This window comes from Schistocerca cancellata, chromosome 3 (genome assembly GCF_023864275.1).
Source record: "Schistocerca cancellata isolate TAMUIC-IGC-003103 chromosome 3, iqSchCanc2.1, whole genome shotgun sequence".
Lineage (NCBI taxonomy): Eukaryota > Metazoa > Arthropoda > Insecta > Orthoptera > Acrididae > Schistocerca > Schistocerca cancellata.
In genome coordinates this window covers 562,557,464-562,580,760 of record NC_064628.1, presented here as the reverse complement: position 1 = coordinate 562,580,760, position 23,297 = coordinate 562,557,464, and the positions used below count along the sequence as shown (strand labels likewise).

The 23,297-nt window shown below is 41.2% G+C and overlaps 1 protein-coding gene across 1 annotated transcript in view; it reads right to left on the bottom strand.

Moving 5' to 3' along the window:
* The window catches only part of LOC126176807 (para-nitrobenzyl esterase-like), a 62,183-nt gene that overhangs the window by 31,365 nt on the left and 7,521 nt on the right, over nucleotides 1-23,297 (bottom strand). The window contains exons 2-5 of the mRNA XM_049923988.1: nucleotides 20,747-20,881; nucleotides 18,112-18,385; nucleotides 14,239-14,424; nucleotides 8,867-9,066 (exon numbers count right to left, since the gene is read on the bottom strand). Of these exons, the coding sequence (XP_049779945.1) occupies nucleotides 8,867-9,066; nucleotides 14,239-14,424; nucleotides 18,112-18,385; nucleotides 20,747-20,881 (795 nt within the window). The remainder of the gene's footprint in view (nucleotides 1-8,866; nucleotides 9,067-14,238; nucleotides 14,425-18,111; nucleotides 18,386-20,746; nucleotides 20,882-23,297) is intronic.

The following is a 23,297-nucleotide window of genomic DNA, read 5'->3' as shown; positions in this document are numbered from 1 at the left end:
CCCAGCAGAAATGCCTCATCTGAACGAACGAATGAACTGGGTGTGGAAGAAGTAGGATACACTACTTCTTTGGCAGAACATAGTCCTGCAACAAGAGCACATAGAATTTCTACACGTATCGACATTAGGCATACAAGAACATGGCGTCATTTCGTCTGCATGGCATCACTCACAGCAGAAGGAGTCGAAGACAGACAGTTTGTAGTTTATGGTTGCCTCATTGCAAGTCGCCGAGTAGTCCTACTGATACTCTTCACTGGGGAAGGTAATTTACTCATGAAGGTGTCAATAACACAGAATGGTAATCTGATAAAACTCAAAAGTCTTTGAGGAGAGAAATTTACAGGAACACTCCTCTGTAAATATGTGGAATGGTGTGATGGACAATTAGTTGATTGGGCTGTTGTGTTATCACTGTGAGTTAGAAGGCGCCGCTATCCAGGCTTTTTTGAAAACGTGCTTTCAGCTCTATTGGAAGACGTTCCTTGGGCTACAGCGATGTTTATGTTATTGCAGCATGACGGGGCCCCTTTGCACATTCTAGTCGTCAGGTGTCAGATCATCTAACATTCCCCGGAAGATGGATCGGCAGTAATGATGACGTTTCCTGGCCTTACCTCTTTAGATTTCTTATCTGTAGGGCTGGGTGAAAGGCGAGGTCAGCAGAGAAAAGAATAATCACATGAGAAGAACTGATAGTTCATATTATGAATGTTGCTGCTCTCATACAAGAACGTCAAGATAACCGCAGAAGAAAGACAAGTGATATTGTCAAAAGAAATCGGAAGTTCGCTGCAGTCGCAGGTGGCAGTGTTTGTAAAAATCAATGTCGAACTTAATCACCTGCCTTTGCTTAAGACCACCTGTGTATATTTGTTTGGGTTATATTCTAACAGCTGTGTCTCTTAACCAATAAAAAATGACGACGTCTTATGCGCATTATTTATATGATTTTGTCCATAATATTATCTGGGGAAACTGGACAATTTTTTTATTTCGGCCGTCTCACTTGCACTGACATAAAATTCAGCTTTAGTGTTTACCGGTATCGGACTGACATGTCTATTCTCAAAATACACACCTTGCTATTAACCGTTATCATTCATACAGCATGCTTCCAAAGGCACAAACAGCTTCTATACAGTAAAATATACACTGGGCAACAATTACCCTCATGAATCCCACCCTGTGTGTCTGTTACAACCAACTGACACAACCAACTACATCTTGAAATAGTTACTATTCCTATTGGAAGAAAAAGTATTTAGAACCTCAAAAAAATCACTGACGTAATCCTAAATAACAACGACCTGTCGATACACATATGGGCATCGCAATATCTGTCTGAAACATAAACTGGAACTAGAAACAAAAAGAGATCAGAGCTGTAGCCATTAACACTACTTACAACAGAGAAAGAACACGTTGACAAAAAACATTTCCAAGACATAAAAATCAATTTTTCTTTACACTACATCAACAGCAAGCAAGCAGGAAAGGCGCCTTATTGTCAGAGCCAGAGACCAACAATACAAGAGATGACGTATACGTGGTCGCAAAATTCCATACAACAGTAAATGCCCATGGTGAAACTAGATAAGAGTAGTAAAGATCAAAGGTTGACTTATTCTCTAATGACGCAGCAAGAATATGCGAAGTGAAAGAAAAAAAAAATCACTTCTCACAGCAATAAATAATCGCAGTTTCAGAAAACAAAATTTCGTAATTAATACGAGTGACCAAAGACAAACACTTAACCAGACAAACAAGAATCATAACAAAAATAACAAACCTTGATATACAACACAACACTGCCTACCCAAACCACCTTCACAGCCGTTCCTACATTGTAACAAACATAAAAACAAGCGTGAATGTTCTCAAAATAGATACCGTCAGAAACGTAATTGGAAATCGAGACATTTCCTTTGCATAGCAAAAGGCTCAACCAAAAAACGAACTTCGCCACTCCATCTGGTCAGACTGAGAAAAGAGCTAGCAACCAACTGACATTTCAGAACAAACAACATTTTAAACAATCGGCATTCTAATACTGAAAGAACGACTGAATATCAGCAGATCGTCAGGACACCTAAAATTCCTATAACAACACAGTACATGTCTCTCCTTTTCCATTAATATACAACAGAGCACAATAAATGAATAAGCATGTAGGACAAAAGTAAAATTCAATCAAGAATTCCCGATTTGGTAACACTTCAAATCGTTTTATATAAGTACATGCAGTCATCATCATCATCTTGGACAGTTTCCAGCCACTGGCTGGGTCTGTCGGGAACACAAGCCTCTCCATCGTGTTCTGTCTTTCCACCATTCCCCCTCCTCCACCTTCGTCCAGTTCTCTCCTCCTCTCATCACACATTCTTTCTCTCCCTTCACCCATCTATCCCTTGGTCTTCCTCTGGGCCTCTTCCCCTCCAGTTGCAGATCAAACATCCTCTTTGGAATTCTTCACTCATCCATTCTCTTCATGTGTCCATACCACTGCAGTCTCGATTTTTCTATCCTGTCCTGTACTGGTTCCTCCTTTAGTCTTTCCCTCACATACACATTTCGCAATCTGTCTCGTCTTGTTATACCCAACCTGCTCCTCTGGAACTTCATTTCACTAGCCTGTATTCTACTTTTGTCACTTTCGTGAATTACCCATGTCTCACTTCCGTATGCCAATATGGGGACAAAGTAGGTTCGGTATATAATTCCCTTGGATTTCTGTGGCACCTCCTTGCTCCAAATAAGCCCCCTAATGCATTTGTAGAACTGCCCTGCTTTTCTGCACCTTTCATTTATTTCCATTGCGTTTCCCCCCTTACTTTCAATCACGCTTCCCAGGTACTTGAAGTTCTCTACCACTTGCAGTTTTTCCCCTCCACAAGTTATATCCACATTTGGCCTATTCTTCTTCCTTGTTGTGACGATTATTTCACTTTTCTTTGCAGAGAAATGCATTCCATATTGTGCTGCCGTTGCCTCCCATGCATCTAACTGCTCTTGCACCTCCTTCTCGCAATTTCCCCATAACATCACGTCATCGGCAAAAAGCACCGCTTTCATTTTATGATCTCCAATTGCATCTGATACTTGCTGTAGGACTTCATCCATAACAATAATAAACAATAAAGGCGAAAGTGCACTTCCCTGTCGCAGCCCATTTTCCAGCTTGAACCATGCAGTACGTTCCCTCCCCACTTTCACACAACTCTCACTTCCCTCATACATTTTTCTGACTTTTCGTGTTATCTCTTCATCTACACCTTTTGCGTTCAGCACATCCCAGAGCTTGTCCCTACAGATACTGTCATACGCCTTCTCAATATCCAAAAAGGCCATGATTAAGTCCTTCCCGTACTCATAGTGCCTCTCCTGCAGTTGCCTTACCGCAAATATGAGGTCCGTTGTTGATCTTCCCGGTCTGAAACCGTACTGCTCCTCTTGCAGTCTACTTTCAATACTGCTTCTTATTCTCTTCTCCAGGATCTTTTCATAGATTTTTCCACAGTGGCATAGCAGGGTGATTCCTCTGTAGTTCTCACATCTCCTTTTATCCCCTTTCTTGAAGATCGGGACTATAATTCCTTTCTTCCAATCCTCAGGAATTCTGTTCTCCTTCCACACCACCCTCAGTACTCTGTATAGCCACTGGGTTCCTACTTCTCCCGCTGCTCGTATCATATCCACTGTTACTTCGTCCCAACCTGGTGCCTTGCCCCCTTTCATCCTCTTTATGGCTTCTTCCACTTCATTCCAAGTTAGATCATCAATTTCCCCACTATTATAATCGTCTGCTGCCTTAGGCTCTCCATCGCTGTTAGTTACCCGCTTGGCGGCATTCAACAGATCTTCAAAGTACTCCTTCCAAATCTTTTTGAGCTCATGCATTTCCTCCACAACTCTTCCATTATTATCCATGATCCTCAGGCACTCGCTTCTGTCGTTCCTCTTATTTCTTACCATGGTGTAAAGTACTTTTCTGTTCCCTTCACTGTCCTCTTCTAACATTCTTGTCCATTTTTCCAACCACTTCTTCTTCTCCGCCCTTACTATGGTCTGTGCCGCTTTCTTACTTTCCTTATATTTTACCCTAGCTTCCTCTGTTCGGGTCTGGAACCATTCTCTGAAGGCTTTGTTCTTTCGAAGTACTGCCTCTTTACATATGTTGTTCCACCATGGGGTTTCCCTACTTCTCCTCTTTGTGCTAGTTCTTCCGCACACAGTCTCAGCTGCCTCAACTAGAGCCCTCTTAAAATCTCCCCATTCTTCTTCCACTGTTCTCTGATCTTCCTTTGGCAGCTTCTTCCTGATCAGTGTCTGGTACTGGGTCCTCCGTTCATCCTCTTTCAGAATCCATGTCTTCAACCTTTTCTCCTGTATTTCTGTTGCCCTCCTATCTTTTTTCTCTCTCAGGGTGGCTACCAACAGCCGATGGTCACTGTCTAAGGCCTGAGATGGAATGGCCTTAACATCTGTGAGGCTGCTCATCATCTGCCTATCCACTAGTATATAGTCTACTACTGAAGTTTGGGACCAGTCCCCACTGGGGACTACTTCTCTTCTTGTACCAGGAATTTGCGATCGCCAGCCCATTCCTCTTATATAAGTACATGCAGTAAATTACAAAAATAGTAGAAGAGATAAAATTATTGGAATTTAAGAAATATATCTGCAAAATATCAGAACTGACTTAAAAAGTGTAGCGTTTGGAAGATTTCAACAGACACATCAACGACAAGAACGTATGAGCACAAGTTTTTACCTATTTTCTTAAAAGACAGCGAAAAGTTTTGCTAGTGTTTCCCACGCAAATATTGTCATTCGTTACCTTGTCTTGCGTTCACGACTATTCTACCTCTCTATGGTGTTCTAAACTGGCATTCTAACTCGTTATCTATGTTACTAAATCCTTCATCTTACATTACAGTTAATGACTGCAAAAAATTTACGTCCTATTTCCATAGTAAGCGGTGTGCCAGGATGAATGCCTTACGTAATCATAAATGCGCAAGTGTTTACTCCTTTTGTTCTTCACAAATCAAGTGTTCAAGATAAAAGGTTTGGGAAACTGGTAGCTTTACATCGCCAATGTAATCAAGGGATTTTTTAACGGACTAACCTATAATTTACGATTGCAATCAATTTTTAATGACCTACACTCACTTATCGTGGTGACAAACGGTATCTGCCCGTCGTGTAGTCTGTAGACTAATACTCGAGGACAGTGGTACAGTTTAAAAGTATTATATCGGACTGTTATTACAGTGATTAAGTTCAATGGACGTGCTTCTAACTCATGCAGATTTATTTAATGTAATTTAATTTAATTAATTAATTAATTTATTTATTTTTTGAAAGACAACACGTTTGTCATTGACTATAGAAAATAAGTTATTTCAATCCATGATTGCAATTCCAACCTATCGATCATTATCAAGTGCCACTGCAAAAGCTAAAAAATATACACAATATTAAGCAAAGGGTGTATGTACAGAGCCGCACAAACAAGCCATCAGACAGTAGTACGTTACAAAAATTATGAAAATAACATTACGTACATTTTACTTCAGCACTTATCAGGCATCTAAAAGCTGTGTACAAAATCGTGTAAGGGTTCTCGCCGGTTTCTATTCGATTGCAATTTTGATACGTGATAACGAGCGGAGACAAGTACACTCCCACGCATTTTACATTTGTAATTTCTTTTTATCTCCTGTAGTTCATTCTATCTTCAGAGTGCCTTTCGTCTTGTACCGTCTACTTTAGTAGCGCATCATAACAAAGCGTAATTGATTTTCATATATTTCTCGACAACGTTTTAAGCACCTAGGAATAGTATTACTACTCATACATAAGCTTTCACATAATTTAATTTAATTTCTCATATCAGAGCTTAGCAGTGAGACATATCCTATATGTACACGGTGGTGCCTTCTTTTTTTTCTTATTTTCTTGCATTATACTGTAGGCCGTTTCCGGACAAGCAAATTGTGCTCTCAGTATTTTTTTTAATATTTCATTGTAGATGCAAACAAACTGATATGTAAGATTACTGTTGCCATGTTCTACATGAGCACCCAAAACAATGTAAGGCCCTTGGGACAGATAACATACGTATTTTCACATCATTCTGTTATAAATAAATCTTTCAATTCTGTTTTTTTGCCTCTTAAGGCTATACTATCACATAGCTGTCATGAGATGTAAAATGGTGTCATGACATGAAACTTATAATTGTTATCGCTGGACTGCACTATCTCTGTCAAGTGCACATAAAATATGTATTTTCGCCCCAGCGGCCTCAGTTAATATGTGAACAGTGCGTTAGAACATCGCTTTATAGCGATTTGTGTAAAGGATCTAAACACTGGTGACAATTTACGTAATTTACATCATTTCACTACGTACACAGCTTCGAGCACATTTTATGTTATTGTAGTCCTATACTGAAAAGACTGAGCTCTGACGTCATGTGTACCTTCCTCCACATGGATCCTCTATCCTCTCTTCACATTCACATCCTTCCTTCCCCACATCGAACACCTCTGCACCTCTTACAGTACCGGCAAACTAAATTGTAATAAACCCACTTTCTCCACTCTTTTCACCAACCTGGTATGCTGTCGCGACCTTACAAATACGTCCCACAGTCCCTACACCTATGCACTCTCCATACCCTGTCCGAACGCAACTTCAACCGACTCCTTTCCAGGATAATGAAGTCCGCTTCGATATTTATCCGTCCTTTCAGCTATAGCATTCCCCCTATCTCCATTCATGTCAGGGTTTCCCCCCTGTTTCCTTCTTCATTTCACTACCTCCTTTCCTGTTCTGACTCCAGGGCCTCGCCCACCCACGACTCATTCTTCCTTTCGTCTCTCTCTGTATCCATCTTACTGCCTGTCAACGGATACCATCCAGAGGCTTCTGAACTTATACGCACCATCATCCAAGTGTTTAATCTCCCCCCGGGTTCTTCCCCTAGCGTAGGCCTTTCAGCTCTTTAGTGACAGTGTAGTGCTTCATTTTTACGAAAGTTGTTACTCATTTTAATTTTTAAATTATAATTTGTCCGTTTTTCTCTTTTGTATGTCCACCTGTGAGATTTTTTATTTTCCTTTTAAAACTTTAAATCATGAAAACCACTCTTTATATTTGCAATCACCTCTACATTGCATGTAAAAATCTTGTAATTTTTTCATCCATACACACATTTCGTCATTTCTTTATTAATTTTTGCAAACGCTTTACAGCTGGCAGCCCACACCACGCCCATATAGAGCGAGGGGTATGAAATAACAATAACGGGAAAAAGGATTATTAATCTTATCCAATGCGGATATTTTAGAACCGGTGACTGTATATAGTATTCATTACGTGCTTTAAAGGATAACTTGACATTTTACAGTATTTTTAAGCTAAAAACTAAATGACCGTCTTGATTTGGATACTCTCCTGTATTATTGATCTAATGTATGATACCACCGACCGAGACGTACACGATTAGGATACACATCCAAACAATCACCACAGTCTCACGAAGGGATTGATCACGATGTCTCTTGAACGCTTTCCGTGTGTCGTGTAATCTGCTCCTTGATCCTTCGCCGTCGTTATCAGGATTGAAGGGAGCGGTGTACACTACTCGGCAAGTGTCCCACATTCACTTGTTAATGAGTGCACGTGCATCATCTAAAAATGTTGCTATTCTGTTTCTTGTCGGTATGATGAAAACAGGCTTACATTTTCAATAAGGATTTTCTTCCTTGTTCTGTCAGTGAAATTAGAATTAGAATTTAAGTAAGATCTTCCAGAAATTGGAATTATAACCAAGATTCTGCAGGACAGAGCTGCATTCAAAACTTTATTCGACAAGCATAACTTTGAAGCTAAATCAAGTGTTACATGTAAGAGAACACGGGCAGATGAACATAAGAAGAACCAAAGTTAGAAGCTGAAGTGGTCTTGGGTTAAACAGAAACATCTGCAAAATAGGGTCGAAAAGAAAACACGAAGAAGTACAATGCAAGCAAGAAAGTGAAGGAATAAATTTCAGAATAATATTCAGCCATTAATTGGGTAATGAGGAAATTTATTTAGCTTTGCCCGTTTCAGAGGATTAGATTGATCTCCAAAAGCTTAATATGGGTTTAGTAGGCGGCAGTATCTTCTTCACTGAATAATGCCATGGCACGTCAGAAATGTAAATATTATATGTGATAATTGGAGACACATTGCTGCTAGCACATTTTCTCTATTTACATAAAAGTGATTCGCTTACTGGAAATTATCAATAAGTTTTTATAATTATGACAAATGATGTAAACTTTACGGCATGTCATGACATTATAATTCTGTGAAAACCACATGACATACATTAAACGAATATTAATCTGCTGAAGATGACAGATTAATTAATCTGTTGAACCCGGTAAAGCGAAATAGATTCCCCAATTGAGTAACTGATGACTGAATTTTATTCTGAAATAATACCTCAACTGTCGGTTAAATAGCAGCCACCAGTAAACCGAGCGAGGTGGCGCAGTGATTAGCAGGCTGGAGTCGTATTCGGGTGAATTTCCGTGAGTTCCCTAAACCACTCCAGATAAATGGTTCCTTTGACATAATTTGAGCTTGTGCTCCGCCTCTAGTGACTTCAATGTAGACGGGACGTTAAACCCTAATCTTTCTTCCTTCATTTCAGCTACGAATAAAATCATGAAGAAACGAGATATCAAACACATAACTGTCCAGGCATCAAGGTTCTTTTTATTTCATTATTTGCACCTAGTACTTGGCTTGAAATGGGAATAGGTCTTCAGCGTGCGTGTAACAGATTGTGGCATACACGTACCTCGTCCGTTGTGAGAAGTGCGTCGTCCACCAGTAAGTCTGAGGCGTTGACAGAGCGCAGGTAATCCACGAGCTCCTGGGAGTCCTCCGTCTCCAGCCCCAGCGCGGCGCCCAGCCTGAAGGCGTGGTAGCGGGCGTCCCTCGTCCCGGAGATCGACGCCACCAGAGTGCCGCTCTCGTCGATGACCCTCGAGAAGAGGCCTGCAGCGAGAGAGAAAATACCACACTCGAGGGCAGATTTCTCCTCGTGCACTGCCTGTTGTTACGGCGTAGGGTAGACGCACAGTTATCTTGCGATACCCAGAAGCGGTAATTATATGTGGAATCGACATCCTGTCGTTGAGGTCTCGCTATAGTGATAACTCAGAAGGCTATGGTACCATTTCTGGTGATATTAATGTTCTGCCGGTCATCTAAAGCTTTTAACTGCGACAACTGAAAACGTAAATCAGCTCTCCTAGATACAAAACAATACTGATCAGTATGCCAGCTCACGGGACGCAGAAGACAGCAAATTTTGTACGAAACGGCACCTTGGTTCAATCAATATCTCTTGCTATTTTATTCAGGTTCACTTCGTCTTCTTAATGTTTCTGCTGGATAAGAAATCGTCATCAGGAACTGGCCAGCTTAGTTACTGATCTAAAGGAAATGGAGCGAATGTGAACGGAATTTTTCGCTTTCTTCTCAGTTTGCATGTGATATTACAGAAGACTGTCCGACATTAAATGTGCAGTCGGGTATCATTCACAATGATTTTCGATGGAATGCACTTAAAGTAATGAGGAACCATCAAATGTACAGGAAGTAACCAGTACCTAATGGAAAATGAAAATATATGTACCTCTAAATATGCACGAATGCTGTCTCTTTCGTCATTGTGAAATATGGAAGTGAATCTCCAAGCAACTGTAACATAAACATCTCTAATATTTTTCTACGTAATTTATCTTAATCAGAGAATGGTACGAGAGATCTACATTTACTTTAAGGAACGTTTTAATAGCCAGTATCGCATTCATTATTGTTTATTCCTGACGACGAGTTTCTACAGTTAAGACTGTCATTTTCTGATCTTCAAAAAACCTGTTGTAATATGCATTGCTCCAGTATACCTGTATGACAAATGCCATGTCGATATTGTAGTTGACAGTTTAAAATAAGTTTATCGCAAATATGAAAAATAAGTGCCTTTTAACAGCATTTTTTTATTTGTGATAAACCTGATTTTATTTTAACAAACCTGTGTGGAACGTGCTACATACTATCTATCTACACTAATGTCGACACTGTGTGTGTGTGTGACACAGTCATAGAGGAACAAGACGTAGCAGACCAAGTCTGTTGAGGATCGGAAGATCACAGTCTTAATTGTTGAAACCAGGAATAAATAATATTGAATGGGATCTTGGTTATTAAAACTTTCTTCAAATATGTTTTTTAGTTTCAATGAACAAAGGTTAGAAATCTTTTAGTGACGTCTTCTTAGCTGTTGAATCTCATTAACACATAAATAATAATTACTAAGCAATCAAATGTAGCAGCTACGGAACTGGTGAGTCAAGATGATCCAAGTCCACGTTAGGCATAAAAGAGGACGTAAGGTTGTTTGGACCTGTGAAGGACTTTGGTGTCCTATGAATCGAAATAATTTATAAAATCTGTTTTCTGATTTACAAATTTTCTTCACATTTAAAAATGAAAAACAAGAACAGAAACATATTAGTAGACGTATGAAACAAAACATGGACTTATCAATTGTGCAAATAAAATGAACTAACAAAATGAAGGCATCGACACGCAGCCGCTTAGTACACAGAAGAAGAAGAGTAGGCAGTGCATATTTATAGATTTAGGAATGTTTACAACGCTCCGTGGTAGCTTCTCATTTTAGAGACCAAATTTTGATATGAATTCTATTGGAATTTACCAAACAGCAATATTTAGACTTATTGTGGCACTAGTATGCATTCATAGACCGTAAAATTTAATCTAAAAATATCACTTACATGTAATGCTGGTTCATTTGCTGTTTTCATGAAGAACATAAAAGTGAACAAAGTCTATACACAAAAAACAAGATAGCGCCATATTGAACAAGATTTAAAAACATGTTACCAGACTATTTTCAACATCTATGTAAAGAAGAGCACTTTAGCGTTTTTTTTCTTTTTTTCCCAAGATAAACCGACTACAGTTTCCCAAATATACACGCATCAACAAAAGTTTTGCATCACCTCGTTTCCGAGAGTTCCGTAACCTGTGCAGAAAATTGGAATAGAGATCAACATAAAGATCGTATCTGCCCTTTTTATTGCTCATGAAAACCACATATTGCATGTTGTATCACCATACAGCGAGACCTTCAGGTGTGGTGGTCTAGACTGCTGCACGCGCTGGTACCTCTAATACCCAGTAGCACGTCCTCTTGCGGTGACGCGTGCCTGTATTCGTCGTGGCATACTATCCCCAAGTTCATCAAGGCACTGTTGGGGCAGATCCACTCTTCAACGGTGATTCGGCGTAGATCCCTCAGAGTGGCTAATGGGTCGCGTCGTCCATCCCAGGCATGTTCGATAGGGTTCATGTCTGGAAAACAAGCTGGCCACTCTAGTCGAGCGATGTCGTTGTCCTGAAAGAAGTCATTCACGAGATGTGGATGATGTGGCCGCGAATTGCGTCCATGAAGACGAATGCTCCGCCAATATGCTACCGATATGGTTGCATTATCAGTCGGAGGATGGCATTCACGTATCGTACAGCGCCGTCTTCCATGACCACTAGCAGCGTACGTTGGCACCACATAATGCCACCCCCAAAAGAGCAGGGAACCTCCACCTTGCTGCATTCGCTGGATGCTGTGTCTAAGGCGTTCAGCCCGACCAGGTTGCCTCCAAAAACGTCTCCGACGATTGTCTGGTTGAAGGAATATGCGACACTCATCGGTGAAGAGAACGTGATGCCAATCCTGAGAGGTCCATTCGGCATGTTGTTGGGCGCGTCTGTACCGCATGGTGTCGTGGTTGAAAAGATGGACGTCGCCATGGACGTCGGGAGCGAATTTGCGGAGCATGCAGCCTATTGCACACAGTCCTGTGGCTGCACTAAAGGTATTATTCAACATGGTGGCGTTGATGTCAGGGTTCCTCCAAGCCGCGGTATTGACAGTCTAGGCATAGTTAACTACAGATAACATGAGCCGTGTAACCCCGTCCTGGTGGAATGACTGGAACTGATCGGCTGTCGGGCCCCCTCCGTCTAATAGACGTTTCTGATGCATGGTTGTTTACATCTTTGGATGGGTCTAGTGACATCTCTGAACAGTCAAATGGAATGTGTCTGTGATACAATATCCACAGTCAATGACTATCTTCAGGAGTTCTGGGAACCTGGTGATGCTAAACATTCTTTACGTGTCTATATGTAACCTTTCCATATCATAAACACAATCTGCGGTGCGTTGTTTAAATTCCACATTCCATAGTCCAATCGCACCAGCGCATAGAGTAGGCAGTTACCGTGGAGAGTGAGTGATATGAATTGATTATTTTGTTTGATTTCAAATAGGTAAATTCACACACTACACAACGGATGGATGAGTTCCTTGTTGAATTAACTTTTCCAATTCAAAAGTTAACAGATCTGTAGCGTCGCGGAATAGTAAAGAGTTGGAAACATGGAATATTGTCAAAGTTTCGTTGCCTATGCCGAGAGCCAGCCTGTGTTATGTGGATCACATTGTACTCGGCAGGAATAAAGGTGTCATGAATTAATAATGTTTCTTTGGCGTTTCTGACGCGTCCACAGTCATTTCCTAGCGTCCTGACAACTGGACAGGTCTCCGCTCGGCCTCCTGTACACTGTAGGCTACCGAGACTATCGGGGCATCTACAGACCGAAAACACTTCAACTGAAAACAATGATTTGCAAGTAACATAATAAAGATATTGAAAACAAGTACAGGGGTATTATAAATGATTGAAGCGATTTCATAAATTCACTGTAGCTCCATTCATTGACATATGGTCACGACACACTACAGATACGTAGAAAAACTCATAAAGTTTTGTTCGGCTGAAGCCGCACTTCAGGTTTCTGCCGCCAGAGCGCTCGAGAGCGCAGTGAGACAAAATGGCGACAGGAGCCGAGAAAGCGTATGTCATGCTTGAAATGCACTCACATCAGTCAGTCATAACAGTGCAACGACACTTCAGGAAGAAGTTCAACAAAGATCCACCAACTGCTAACTCCATTCGGCGATGGTATGCGCAGTTTAAAGCTTCTGGATGCCTCGGTAAGGGGAAATCAACAGGTCGGCCTGCAGTGAGCGAAGAAACGGTTGAATGCGTGCGGGCAAGTTTCACGCGTAGCCCCGCGGAAGTCGACGAATAAAGCAAGCAGGGAGCTAAACGTACCACAGCCAACGGTTTTGGAAAATCTTACGGAAAAGGATAAAGCAGAAGCCTTACCGTTTACAATTGCTACAAGCCCTGAAGCCCGATGACAAAGTCAAACGCTTTGAATTTTCGGTGCGGTTGCAACAGCTCATGGAAGAGGATGCGTTCAGTGCGAAACTTGTTTTCAGTGATGAAGCAACATTTTTTTCTTAATGGTGAAGTGAACAGACACAATGTGCGAATATGGGCGGTAGAGAATCCTCACGCATTCGTGCAGCTAATTCGCAATTCATCAAAAGTTAACGTGTTTTGTGCAATCTCACGGTTTAAAGTTTACGGCCCCTTCTTCTTCTGCGAAAAAGACGTTACAGGACACGTGTATCTGGACATGCTGGAAAATTGGCTCAGGCCACAACTGGAGACCGACAGCGCCGACTTCATCTTTCAACAGGATGGTGCTCCATTGCACTTACATCATGATGTTCGGAATTTCTTAAACAGGAGATTAGAAAACCGATGGATCGGTCGTGGTGGAGATCATGATCAGAAATTCATGTCATGGCCTCCACGCTCTCCCGACTTAACCCCAAGCAATTTCTTTCTGTGGGGGTATGTGAAAGATTCAGTGTTTAAACCTCCTCTACCAAGAAACGTGCCAGAACTGCGACCTCGCATCAACGATGCATTCGAACTCATTGATGGGAACATGCTGCGCCGAGTGTGGGAGGAAGTTGATTATCGGCTTGATGTCTGCCGAATCACTAAAGGGGCACATATCGAACATTTGTGAATGCCTAAAAAAACTTTTTGAGTTTTTGTATGTGTGTACAAAGCATTGTGAAAATATCTCAAATAATAAAGTTATTGTAGAGCTGTGAAATCGCTTCAATCATTTGTAATAACCGTATACATATATCTGTTACTGAATCTATGGACGAGTCCAGGCTGTCTGCGAGCTACAGTCGCGGTCCCTCACCTGCCGACGTGTTCGCCACGAGGTGGTAGGACACGGCGACGCCACCAGCGCTCTGCCCCTGCAGTGTTACCAACTGCGGGTCCCCGCCGAACCTGGCGATGTTCTGCTGCACCCACAGCAGGGCCTGCCGCTGGTCCTTGAGCCCAGCATTGCCAGGCACCACGGAGTCCTCAGTGCTCAGAAAACCTGGACGACAGACAAGATACACGTGGTTTTGACGCTCTTGTTGGACAGCTGGTGAATATTTCTCAATTTCATCCAAAATTAGGGCTCTAACTTATATATTCGTGAAGATTTGGTATTAGCTCTCGAACACGGCGTCAGTTTACCCAAAATTCAAATCATTGGATCCTTTAGAACTTTTTTCAAAATTTAGGTCGTTCGGATACTTTAAACATAGGACCAGTTAACGCAAATTCAGATCGTTTGGAAACTTCTAAACACATTGCTCCTTGAAAGACTCTCACATTTTAGATACGGTCAGTTTTTAGGGAGAATGCGCTTTAGAATTAATTTTTACGTCGATATTTTACAACATTATTCAAAACCATCACAAGTTTAATATAGCCAACACTGGAGGTTCGAAGCAAGGGGTGTTCAGCCACATATCCAGATCATAGCTTCAGGATTGTTCTTCCAAAGGAATTCATTACGGCAGGTGACGTGCTTTCGAAGCAAAAAAATTTTTCATCTACTTCGAATCCATTGGCGCCTAATAATCATTGTACCTAAAGTACGAGGTTTGTCCAAAACGTAATGGGAATTTTTTAAATATACCCGATTTTCAATTTTTTATGTTGTTAGTACAAGTGCTCTTGATGTATATTTGAATTTTCAGCTGTTTTGAATATTCAATTTACTAGTTACAATAGAAAGGTTTCTACGTGTTTTCTTTCGATAAAAATAGCTAATATAATTTTCATTAAATTTTTCTTGATAAATGCAATAAAGTGGAGCTCGCCCTTCGAAATATTGACTGTGGCCTTTGTCTATAAGGCATGAGTTTAAGAATGGTACAAATTTTTGAAAGAGGACCAAAAAGACGTAGACGATGACCGCCCTGGACGCCCTAGCATGTCAATTATTGACAGTAAAGTGGAATAAATAATGAAAATATTTCTCGAAAATCGCCGGATCACCTTCAGAGAGGCTGTTGATGATGTTGGCATATGCTTTGCTCATGCCAAATCATTTTCTCAGATGTCTTAGGTATGAAACATGTAGCACCAAAATTTGTTCCAAAAATGTTGAGTTTCGGTGAAAAACGACGTCGCGTAGACATCGCTCAAGAATTGCTGAAAGAGGTCGAAAACGGTCCAGAAATTCCAAAGAAGTTGATAACAAGTGACGAAACGTGGGTATATGGGTATGACATCGACAGCAAGGGCCAGTCGTCGCAACGGAAACTACCTGCGGAGTCAAGACCGAAAGAAATTTGTGAGTTCGGTCACATGTGAAGATTCCTGTCGCTGTTTTCTTCGATTACAATGAGATAGGGCATCATGAGTTCTTCGATTATAACTTTTCGGTCAATAACAAACATTTCGTAGAAATTATGCGCCATTTGCGTGAGGCAATCCGAAGAAAACTATCAGAATTGTGGCAAAACCACTAGTGGAAATCGCATCAAAATAATGCTTCCCCTCACACCTCAATGCTAGTTCGTGATATTTTTTGGTAAACAAGAAAACCCTGTTCTTGCCTCAGCCACTGTATTCCCGGACATCCCCAGTACAACTTCTTGTTATTCCCGAGGCTGAAGGAAACCATGAAAAGACGTCGTTTTTCCACCTTTTATGAGATAAAAACAGAACCGAGGAAGGCGCTGAACACCATAACGAAAAGTTAGTTCCAAATGGGCTCCCTAAAGAGCTAGCAAAATTAGGAAAAAAACTGGCACAAGTTGTTATATCTGCAGTGGTTATTTTCAAAAGGGTTGTTGGTAAATAAATAAAACTTCATTTAGAAAAACAAAAATTCATGTCACTTTTTGATCACACATCGTATGCAGGGGAGAAAATGACGCAAAATATGCAGGGCACAGTTCTTCTTCATATTCTCCTCCTCGTCCTCCTCCTCCTCTTTCTTCTTCTTCTTCTTGAGAAGTGCTTATTCCGCTGGTCTGCAAAGCCCACGAATTTGGGGTGCCATAGAAGCTAACCAAATAGCCATGGAGGTTGTAGAACCACAGCATGACACAATGCGCCATTCCCCTGGACATTGTCGCCTGATTGCTTAGTCAGAGAACAATGCAAAGGTGGAAGGATGAGTAGCTGGCAGTGAGGAAAAAATAAACTGCAGTCTCGGAAGTCGGCCACCTGGCTGCAGTATACCTCTTGTCGATCACTTCGGTCCTCCTCTGGATAGGACACTGTCCACTGAAAAGTGAAATTACACGCCGGTGAGACGCGCACTCAGTTTGTGATTCTTGTGCCGTGAAAATCACTAAACGCCACATTTTAACCGAATTCGTTTCATATTTGGACGAGAGTAAAGACGTCGAGAGAAAGTGGGGTAAGGCTTTTAAGATTTTGTGTAGTCTCCATATGAAAGTTTTATGCTGTAGATTTTTGTTTGTTTCCACGTGACTATATCATCCTTTTTTAGTCCAGTGATCAATTATCCACAGTAATTCATTCCAGTATTTTTTTTTGAACTTCTTTATGTGTGTGTGTGTGAGTGTGTGTGTGTGTGTGTGTGTGTGTGTGTCTGTGTGTCTGTGTAAATTGACATGGATTTTATGGAGCTGTAATACTGTTTGAATCGTATCACTCTTAACAACAACAATCTCAATATTACTTTTCTACCGAAGGCAAGCAGGCAGATGTCGTACGCTCAAAGAAATGCTTCCCCATCATCATATTTTGCACCTCTAGGAACATTGAACATAACTTTCCTGCCAGATGATATCGATTATATCATCTTCGGTACAGCTAAACTAACTTGCCGTACACCTTAGATTGACGTTTCGTTTCTATTTTGAACTGGTTCATATGTATATCACACACAGTAACAAATATTAATTTTATTAGCATCTACCTTTTGTCCCCTTCCAGTAGATCCTTCAACCATCCCTTTCGCTCATCTTACGTCATACATAATTTTAATTTTAAATATATCATATTGTTTTTCTTATCTGTCCCTGACGACAAGTACTTCACACGTTCTAATCTCCTATGTCCAACACTACATAGCCTAATTTCAGAATATATACGTCTACGACTGATTGCACCGAGCGAACTGGGGCATTGGCGAGTCTTTGGACTCGCATTCCAGAGGACGGTGGTTCAAATCTTCATCTGGCTGTGCTGATTTCAGTTTTCCACCGTTTACTTTAGTCGCGTAAATCAAATGCCAAGGTGGTACTTTCGCCAGCTTGAACTTATGGTTCGTCCCTGCTATCCTCGTCATCGACGGGACTTTAAACACTAATGTTGCCTTCTTCTTTCTTCATCTATGGTTCCGTTTTAAGCTGTGGTTTCCCTGCTCTCGTTTAGATGTTCTGGAAAATCTGAAAATGAAGGAGCAGATTGCAATCAGTCCTTCACCAAGCGTGGCTCAAGTTTAGTTGATAATCAGCCGTAAATCACTGGAGAGGTTGCAGTATTGTATCCAATATATTTCAAAGAAATTACTTTACCGTATGAGCTGAACTATTCCACAGAAATTGACCTTTATATTATAGCGTAACATTAACGTAACGAAAAATTACATTTTGTTTATAGCAGCCACAATTTGTGCCAAGCCGAGAAATTTACTCCCTACCTTATGAAGGACGAATGCCGCGCTGCATTATATCCACTGGCATTTTAAAGATCATAAGTTGTTTGTTTCGTTACGTCGCCTGTTCAGTGGGGAGAATGGTCGTATTACCGAGTGGGCCTAGTCGGTAGTTGATGGTGACCAGGATGACGCCGTAGGAGACGAGAAAGTCAGGTCCGTGCTCCTGGTCAGAGCCGCTGCCGGCGGAAAATCCTCCGCCGTGCACCCAGAAGAGCACGGGCAGCCCTGCGCCCTCTTGCGGGACGCCCGGCACGAAGACGTTCAGGTAGAGGCAGTCCTCCGAGCCGCCGCTAGACTGCACGCAGTCGCTGCCGTACTGGGTGGCATTCCGAATACCCTCCCAACTAGGTGGAGGCTGTGGAGCCTGGAACAACAGTGCCAGTCTGAGTAATATTAACCGCAGCAGCACTTTCAATTATCTTTCCATGGCTTACACTGGACGTGCCTCGGTATTACAATCCCAGATCAATATAAATATAAATCGTATGTACAAGTATTTACGTACTTTTAAGTCTACTTCGACAAGGCTTGAACGCAATGGCAGGTTTGACCTTACGGTAAGAATCATCCAGCATTTCCCAGCGGTACTGCAGGGAAATCATGGCAAATCTAAATCATTACTACCGTACAGATATTGTAGCCTCCATCCTTCCGTACACAATGCTTAACATAGTGCAGCCTCGTTCCGTTTATACCTAGTGAAAAAAATTTTCCTGTTTACACATTCTTGCAAACACGTTATTTCATAGCACAAATGCCTGACGACGCTGTCCACGCAATTTTGTACCCTCCTACATCTATGCCTGTACTTGTTCAAGAACAAGAAACTACTTCCTTTTCCAACGTATTAAGATTTCACTTTTGTTGACAGGGCAACATCTGGAGGAGTGTTATTATGTATGTCTCTAGGCTAGATGCTGTTATTCTTGTATTACCTTCTGTCTTCACGTTGATACAATGTAAAAGTGGCTGAAATCCGTAGGTTCTTCCCTAATACCCAGTTCTTGTAAGGGACAGTCAAACGAAAATAAGAGAGACACGGAAAAGTAGGTAAATAGCTTATTATTTCAAAAGTAACTGCCGCGACCTATAATATATTTATCCCACTGCGAGAAAAACACTTTCAATGTCATCACTGAAAAATCTTCTCGGTTGTCTACGGAAACTTGACTATATCCATGCGCGCACCCGCTTTGTCCAAAACAAATCGACGGCCACGAATGTCTTTCTTCAAGGCTCCAAAAATATGGAAATAGTGGGATTGTATGGAGGATATGTAAGAGCCTCCCAGCGATCTTTGCAGCGTGGGCGACGGATGTGGGCCCGCGCACGTGTTGTCATAGCTGTGCCGAGTACGCTGCCGAAGTGTCCGTAGAAAGCCGTTCCACATCCTTCGTATAGCCCGATTGGGCCCATGTGAGTTCCACGTTTTTGAATACCTGGCCGTCGCTTTGTTTCGGACGAAAAGGTGCACGCCTGGGCACAATCATGGTTTCATAGGCAACCGCATACATTTTTCCATGGAGGCTTTCACCACCTAGTCTCACAGTGTGATAAATCTGTTAAGAGTTAGGGCAATTAATTTTGAAGAAATAAACATGATATACTTTTTTCCCATCAATCTCGTTCCTACTGACTCCTCCTTGTATCCTAACTACTTTTTTGCAAGACAGGAATATTAGGTGTGCTCACAACTTACATTTTACAACATTTGTTTCAAGCATTCCGGATAATGAAATACGTAATCCTTCTAATTTCACTCGATGTTCGCTGTTACTTCAACAGGCTTTGTATCCTAAACCGATAATAAAGCTGCAGTGACTAATCGAGTAACAAAACCCTTTTTACATTATGATTCGTGCAAAGTTTTGCAATGAATTCTTAGTTTATAATACGTCAGCTCTGTCATAGTTACCATATTTGGCTCGATATTTAACAAAATTTGAGAGAGTAATAGCAATTCCCAGCATCAGTATTGTATGTTGGCCAGTCTCTATGCTATTTCTATGAAATTCATAGGACACTCTTAATGTCAACAAGCTTCAGCAAATTGCAACTGGCATGTATTAATTATTTAACTATTCTTCATTGTACTGAAAGAGAATTTAAATATTCGCATCGCAAGGAATGTAATTTAATGAATGAATTATCATTAATTTGGCTCACACCGTGGTGTACAGTAATTCAATGGTCGTTTTCTTTAGCACTACGACACCACGATATCACGAAATGTGAAAGTTAAAAAGTTTCCTAGAGGTTTGTTAAAAGACAGATATTTCATTCCAGTAATCTAAAAACGAGACTACAGAGACGATCGTGAAGCTTGATGAGCATCAATGTGGAAGTACCCGACCGTGTACATGAATGGCTCGCTGCGTATTTGTAGCACAAAAGTGTTCTTTAGTAAGACGTTTGTATCTTCGACAAAACTTCTAACCTAGTTAATTTCAACCTGCTCTGTAAGTGATACGTAAGTGTGTTGCTGAGTGTACCTGAACAGAAGCCAAAATTCCATATTTAAACTGCGACACAAATAATTAATGGAGAAACTGTTGTTTCATTGATCACTTTTATTAGATTTCCAACATTTTTCAACATTTTATTCACTTAACTTTCGGCCGTTCCAGTTATATTGTTGTGTATGCCACTGATATTTCGGATTTTTCTGAGATGTCGAGTTATAACTGGCGTGGTGCGATATTGCCATTCATAATTCAGAGCTCACCTGAAATCGCAGTATCCCAAGAGGGGGCTCGGCATACGGGATTCCCAAGAAGGCTGTGTATGTTGTGTTGTAGAGGCTTGTGGCTGTTTGCCCGAGCAGTGTACCCTGCTCCACGGTCACCAAGACTTCTTCTCCCTAAATAAATAAGTAAGAGCTTATTATTTAGTTCATGACAAAATATCAGACTTGCTATGCAACTAATAATTTCACTGACAATAGCTGAGTGCCGCTCCTGATAAACATTCTTCCTACATAATCATTTCTGTAAAAGTTAGTACTATGAATTACCACGGTGGTCGCGTCTGTAAATTCATACGGAAACTGTTAGTCCAAAGCTGCCAATGCAAAGAAGTTTTAAGGTTTTATCCTATTTAATAGGGTCTAAATCATGTCATTGTAGCGTTGCGCTGTAATTATTACAGCCGGCCAGTGTGACCGAGCGGTTCTAGGCGCTTCAGTCTGGAACCGCGCGACCGCTACGGTCTCAGGTTCGAATCCTGCCTCGGGCATGGATGTGTGTGTTTTCCTTAGCTTAGTTAGGATTAAGTGGTTCTAAGTTCTAGGGGACTGATGAATTCAGCAGTTTAAGTCCCATAGTGCTCATAGCCATTTGAACCATTTTTGTAATTATTACAAAGGGTCTATACTCTGAAGAAAAGTGCAAACACAATTCAACCATTATGATCCAAATTCGAGGCTTTCCTTTATACCATTATCACATGTTTTTTGATGGTGGGAGCTATTTCTTCCTGTACACAGAGAATAATTTTCTTGGTGGGAAAATACTGCTGACCTTTTACAATCATTCCTCATATCTTTCCTTCCTGTTCTCATTTTCTCAACATTATTATTAACCTCTGAAGTCTAGTGAGCATATTCCAAATGGTTCAAATGGCTCTGAGCACTATGGGACTTAACTTCTGAGGTCATCAGTCCCCTAGAACTTAGAACTACTTAAACCTAACTAACCTAAGGACATCACACACATCCATGCCCTAGGGAGGATTCGAACCTGCGACCGTAGCGGTCACGCGGTTCCAGACTGAAGCGCCTACAACCGCACGGCCACACCGGCCGGCGAGCATATTCCATGTTAGATTTTAGTTCACTGAAATTATTAATCGTTGAAGCCTTATACGTAACATTTTGTTAAATAATTACACAGACAGACAGTCTATTTCATGTTAATATAATCTAAAGGTGCCCATTTCCTTACGAACTAACGTCATACAATTGCGGAGATGAGAAAAATTACTTATAATGACTTAGTAAAGTATCTACTACACAAAATTTATGGACCTAGAATTATATAGTTCATGTGTTAAGCAAATCTCGAAAGTATGGGCAACAACTGCAATTTATTTCGGTGTAAAACTTGGGAATTTCTGAACTGTACTGTCTTCGAATATTTGAATATCAGGTTAATCGGGTTCTAACATTATGATTAATAGTGTTTATGCATGATTTCCAAGCAGATACCTCTCAATGTCGTTAGACAGAAATATAATCGTCATCATATTCTGTAAGTGTTCGCTGGGGACTAAATGGTTGCCAACATTTTCTTTCCCATTATTTACTTCGCAGTTAACATAATAATTTCAGCTTTTCTTCACTAGTTCCAGTTTTTGTAATCACAAAATTAAAAATTTAGCGAGCATTTAAACCGTGAAGCATTCAATATGATCGCATTTAAGCAGTGAAACAGTTAATGTGATCGGTGGGAGGTACGACTAACAATATAAACTGGAACTGACCTTGAAACTTAGTAGATTAGAGAAAAAGGATAAATATCAGATAGTACAGAGGCTGACAGATCCCAAGGCTAACAGCTTGTCTATCTACCATCTAACAAATAGGCGTAGATCAGATAATTCTTCGCTCTGATGAACAGACAACAGACACCTAATAATAAGGGCATTAGCAAACAAACTGAATGAGACCAATTTGCCAACATTAGTGTAAATGTACACCAGTTTATGTGCTTTACGCTTTCGACCGAGTGGACCACGTGTTCCTTCGAGGGGTCATGGAACAAGTGGGAATCCGCCTCATGTTTGTGGACACGATCTTGATTAATGGCGCCAACTCTAGAGTCTTGGTGAACGGTGTTAGCTCAGAAAATTTCACGATCCAATCCTCAGTGCGGCAAGGTTGCCCTCTTTCGGCCATCTTATTTGCAGTCACTCTTGAACCTGCACTACGCAGCCTCCGACAACGACTTTAAGACGTCCAACTACGGACCGCATATTTCCAATGCCGCTCATACACCGACGACGTCGTTCTTTTGATCTAGTCAGGAGACGAAACTCAGGAGGCGGTGGAATGGTTTTGAGCAATATGAAGCGGTGGCGGGTAGTTTCATCAACCTACGAAAGACCGATGTACAGTCGTGGGCATAGGGCTGCCACCAGGGACAGGAATGCCCAAGGTTGGGAGTAGTATTCCATAGAGACATACGACGCACAACAGCGGATAATTATCGTCGGCTACTGCGACAGTTCGCGCATGAATACCACAACATGCTATGCGCGCCATAGATATGTTCCAGCAC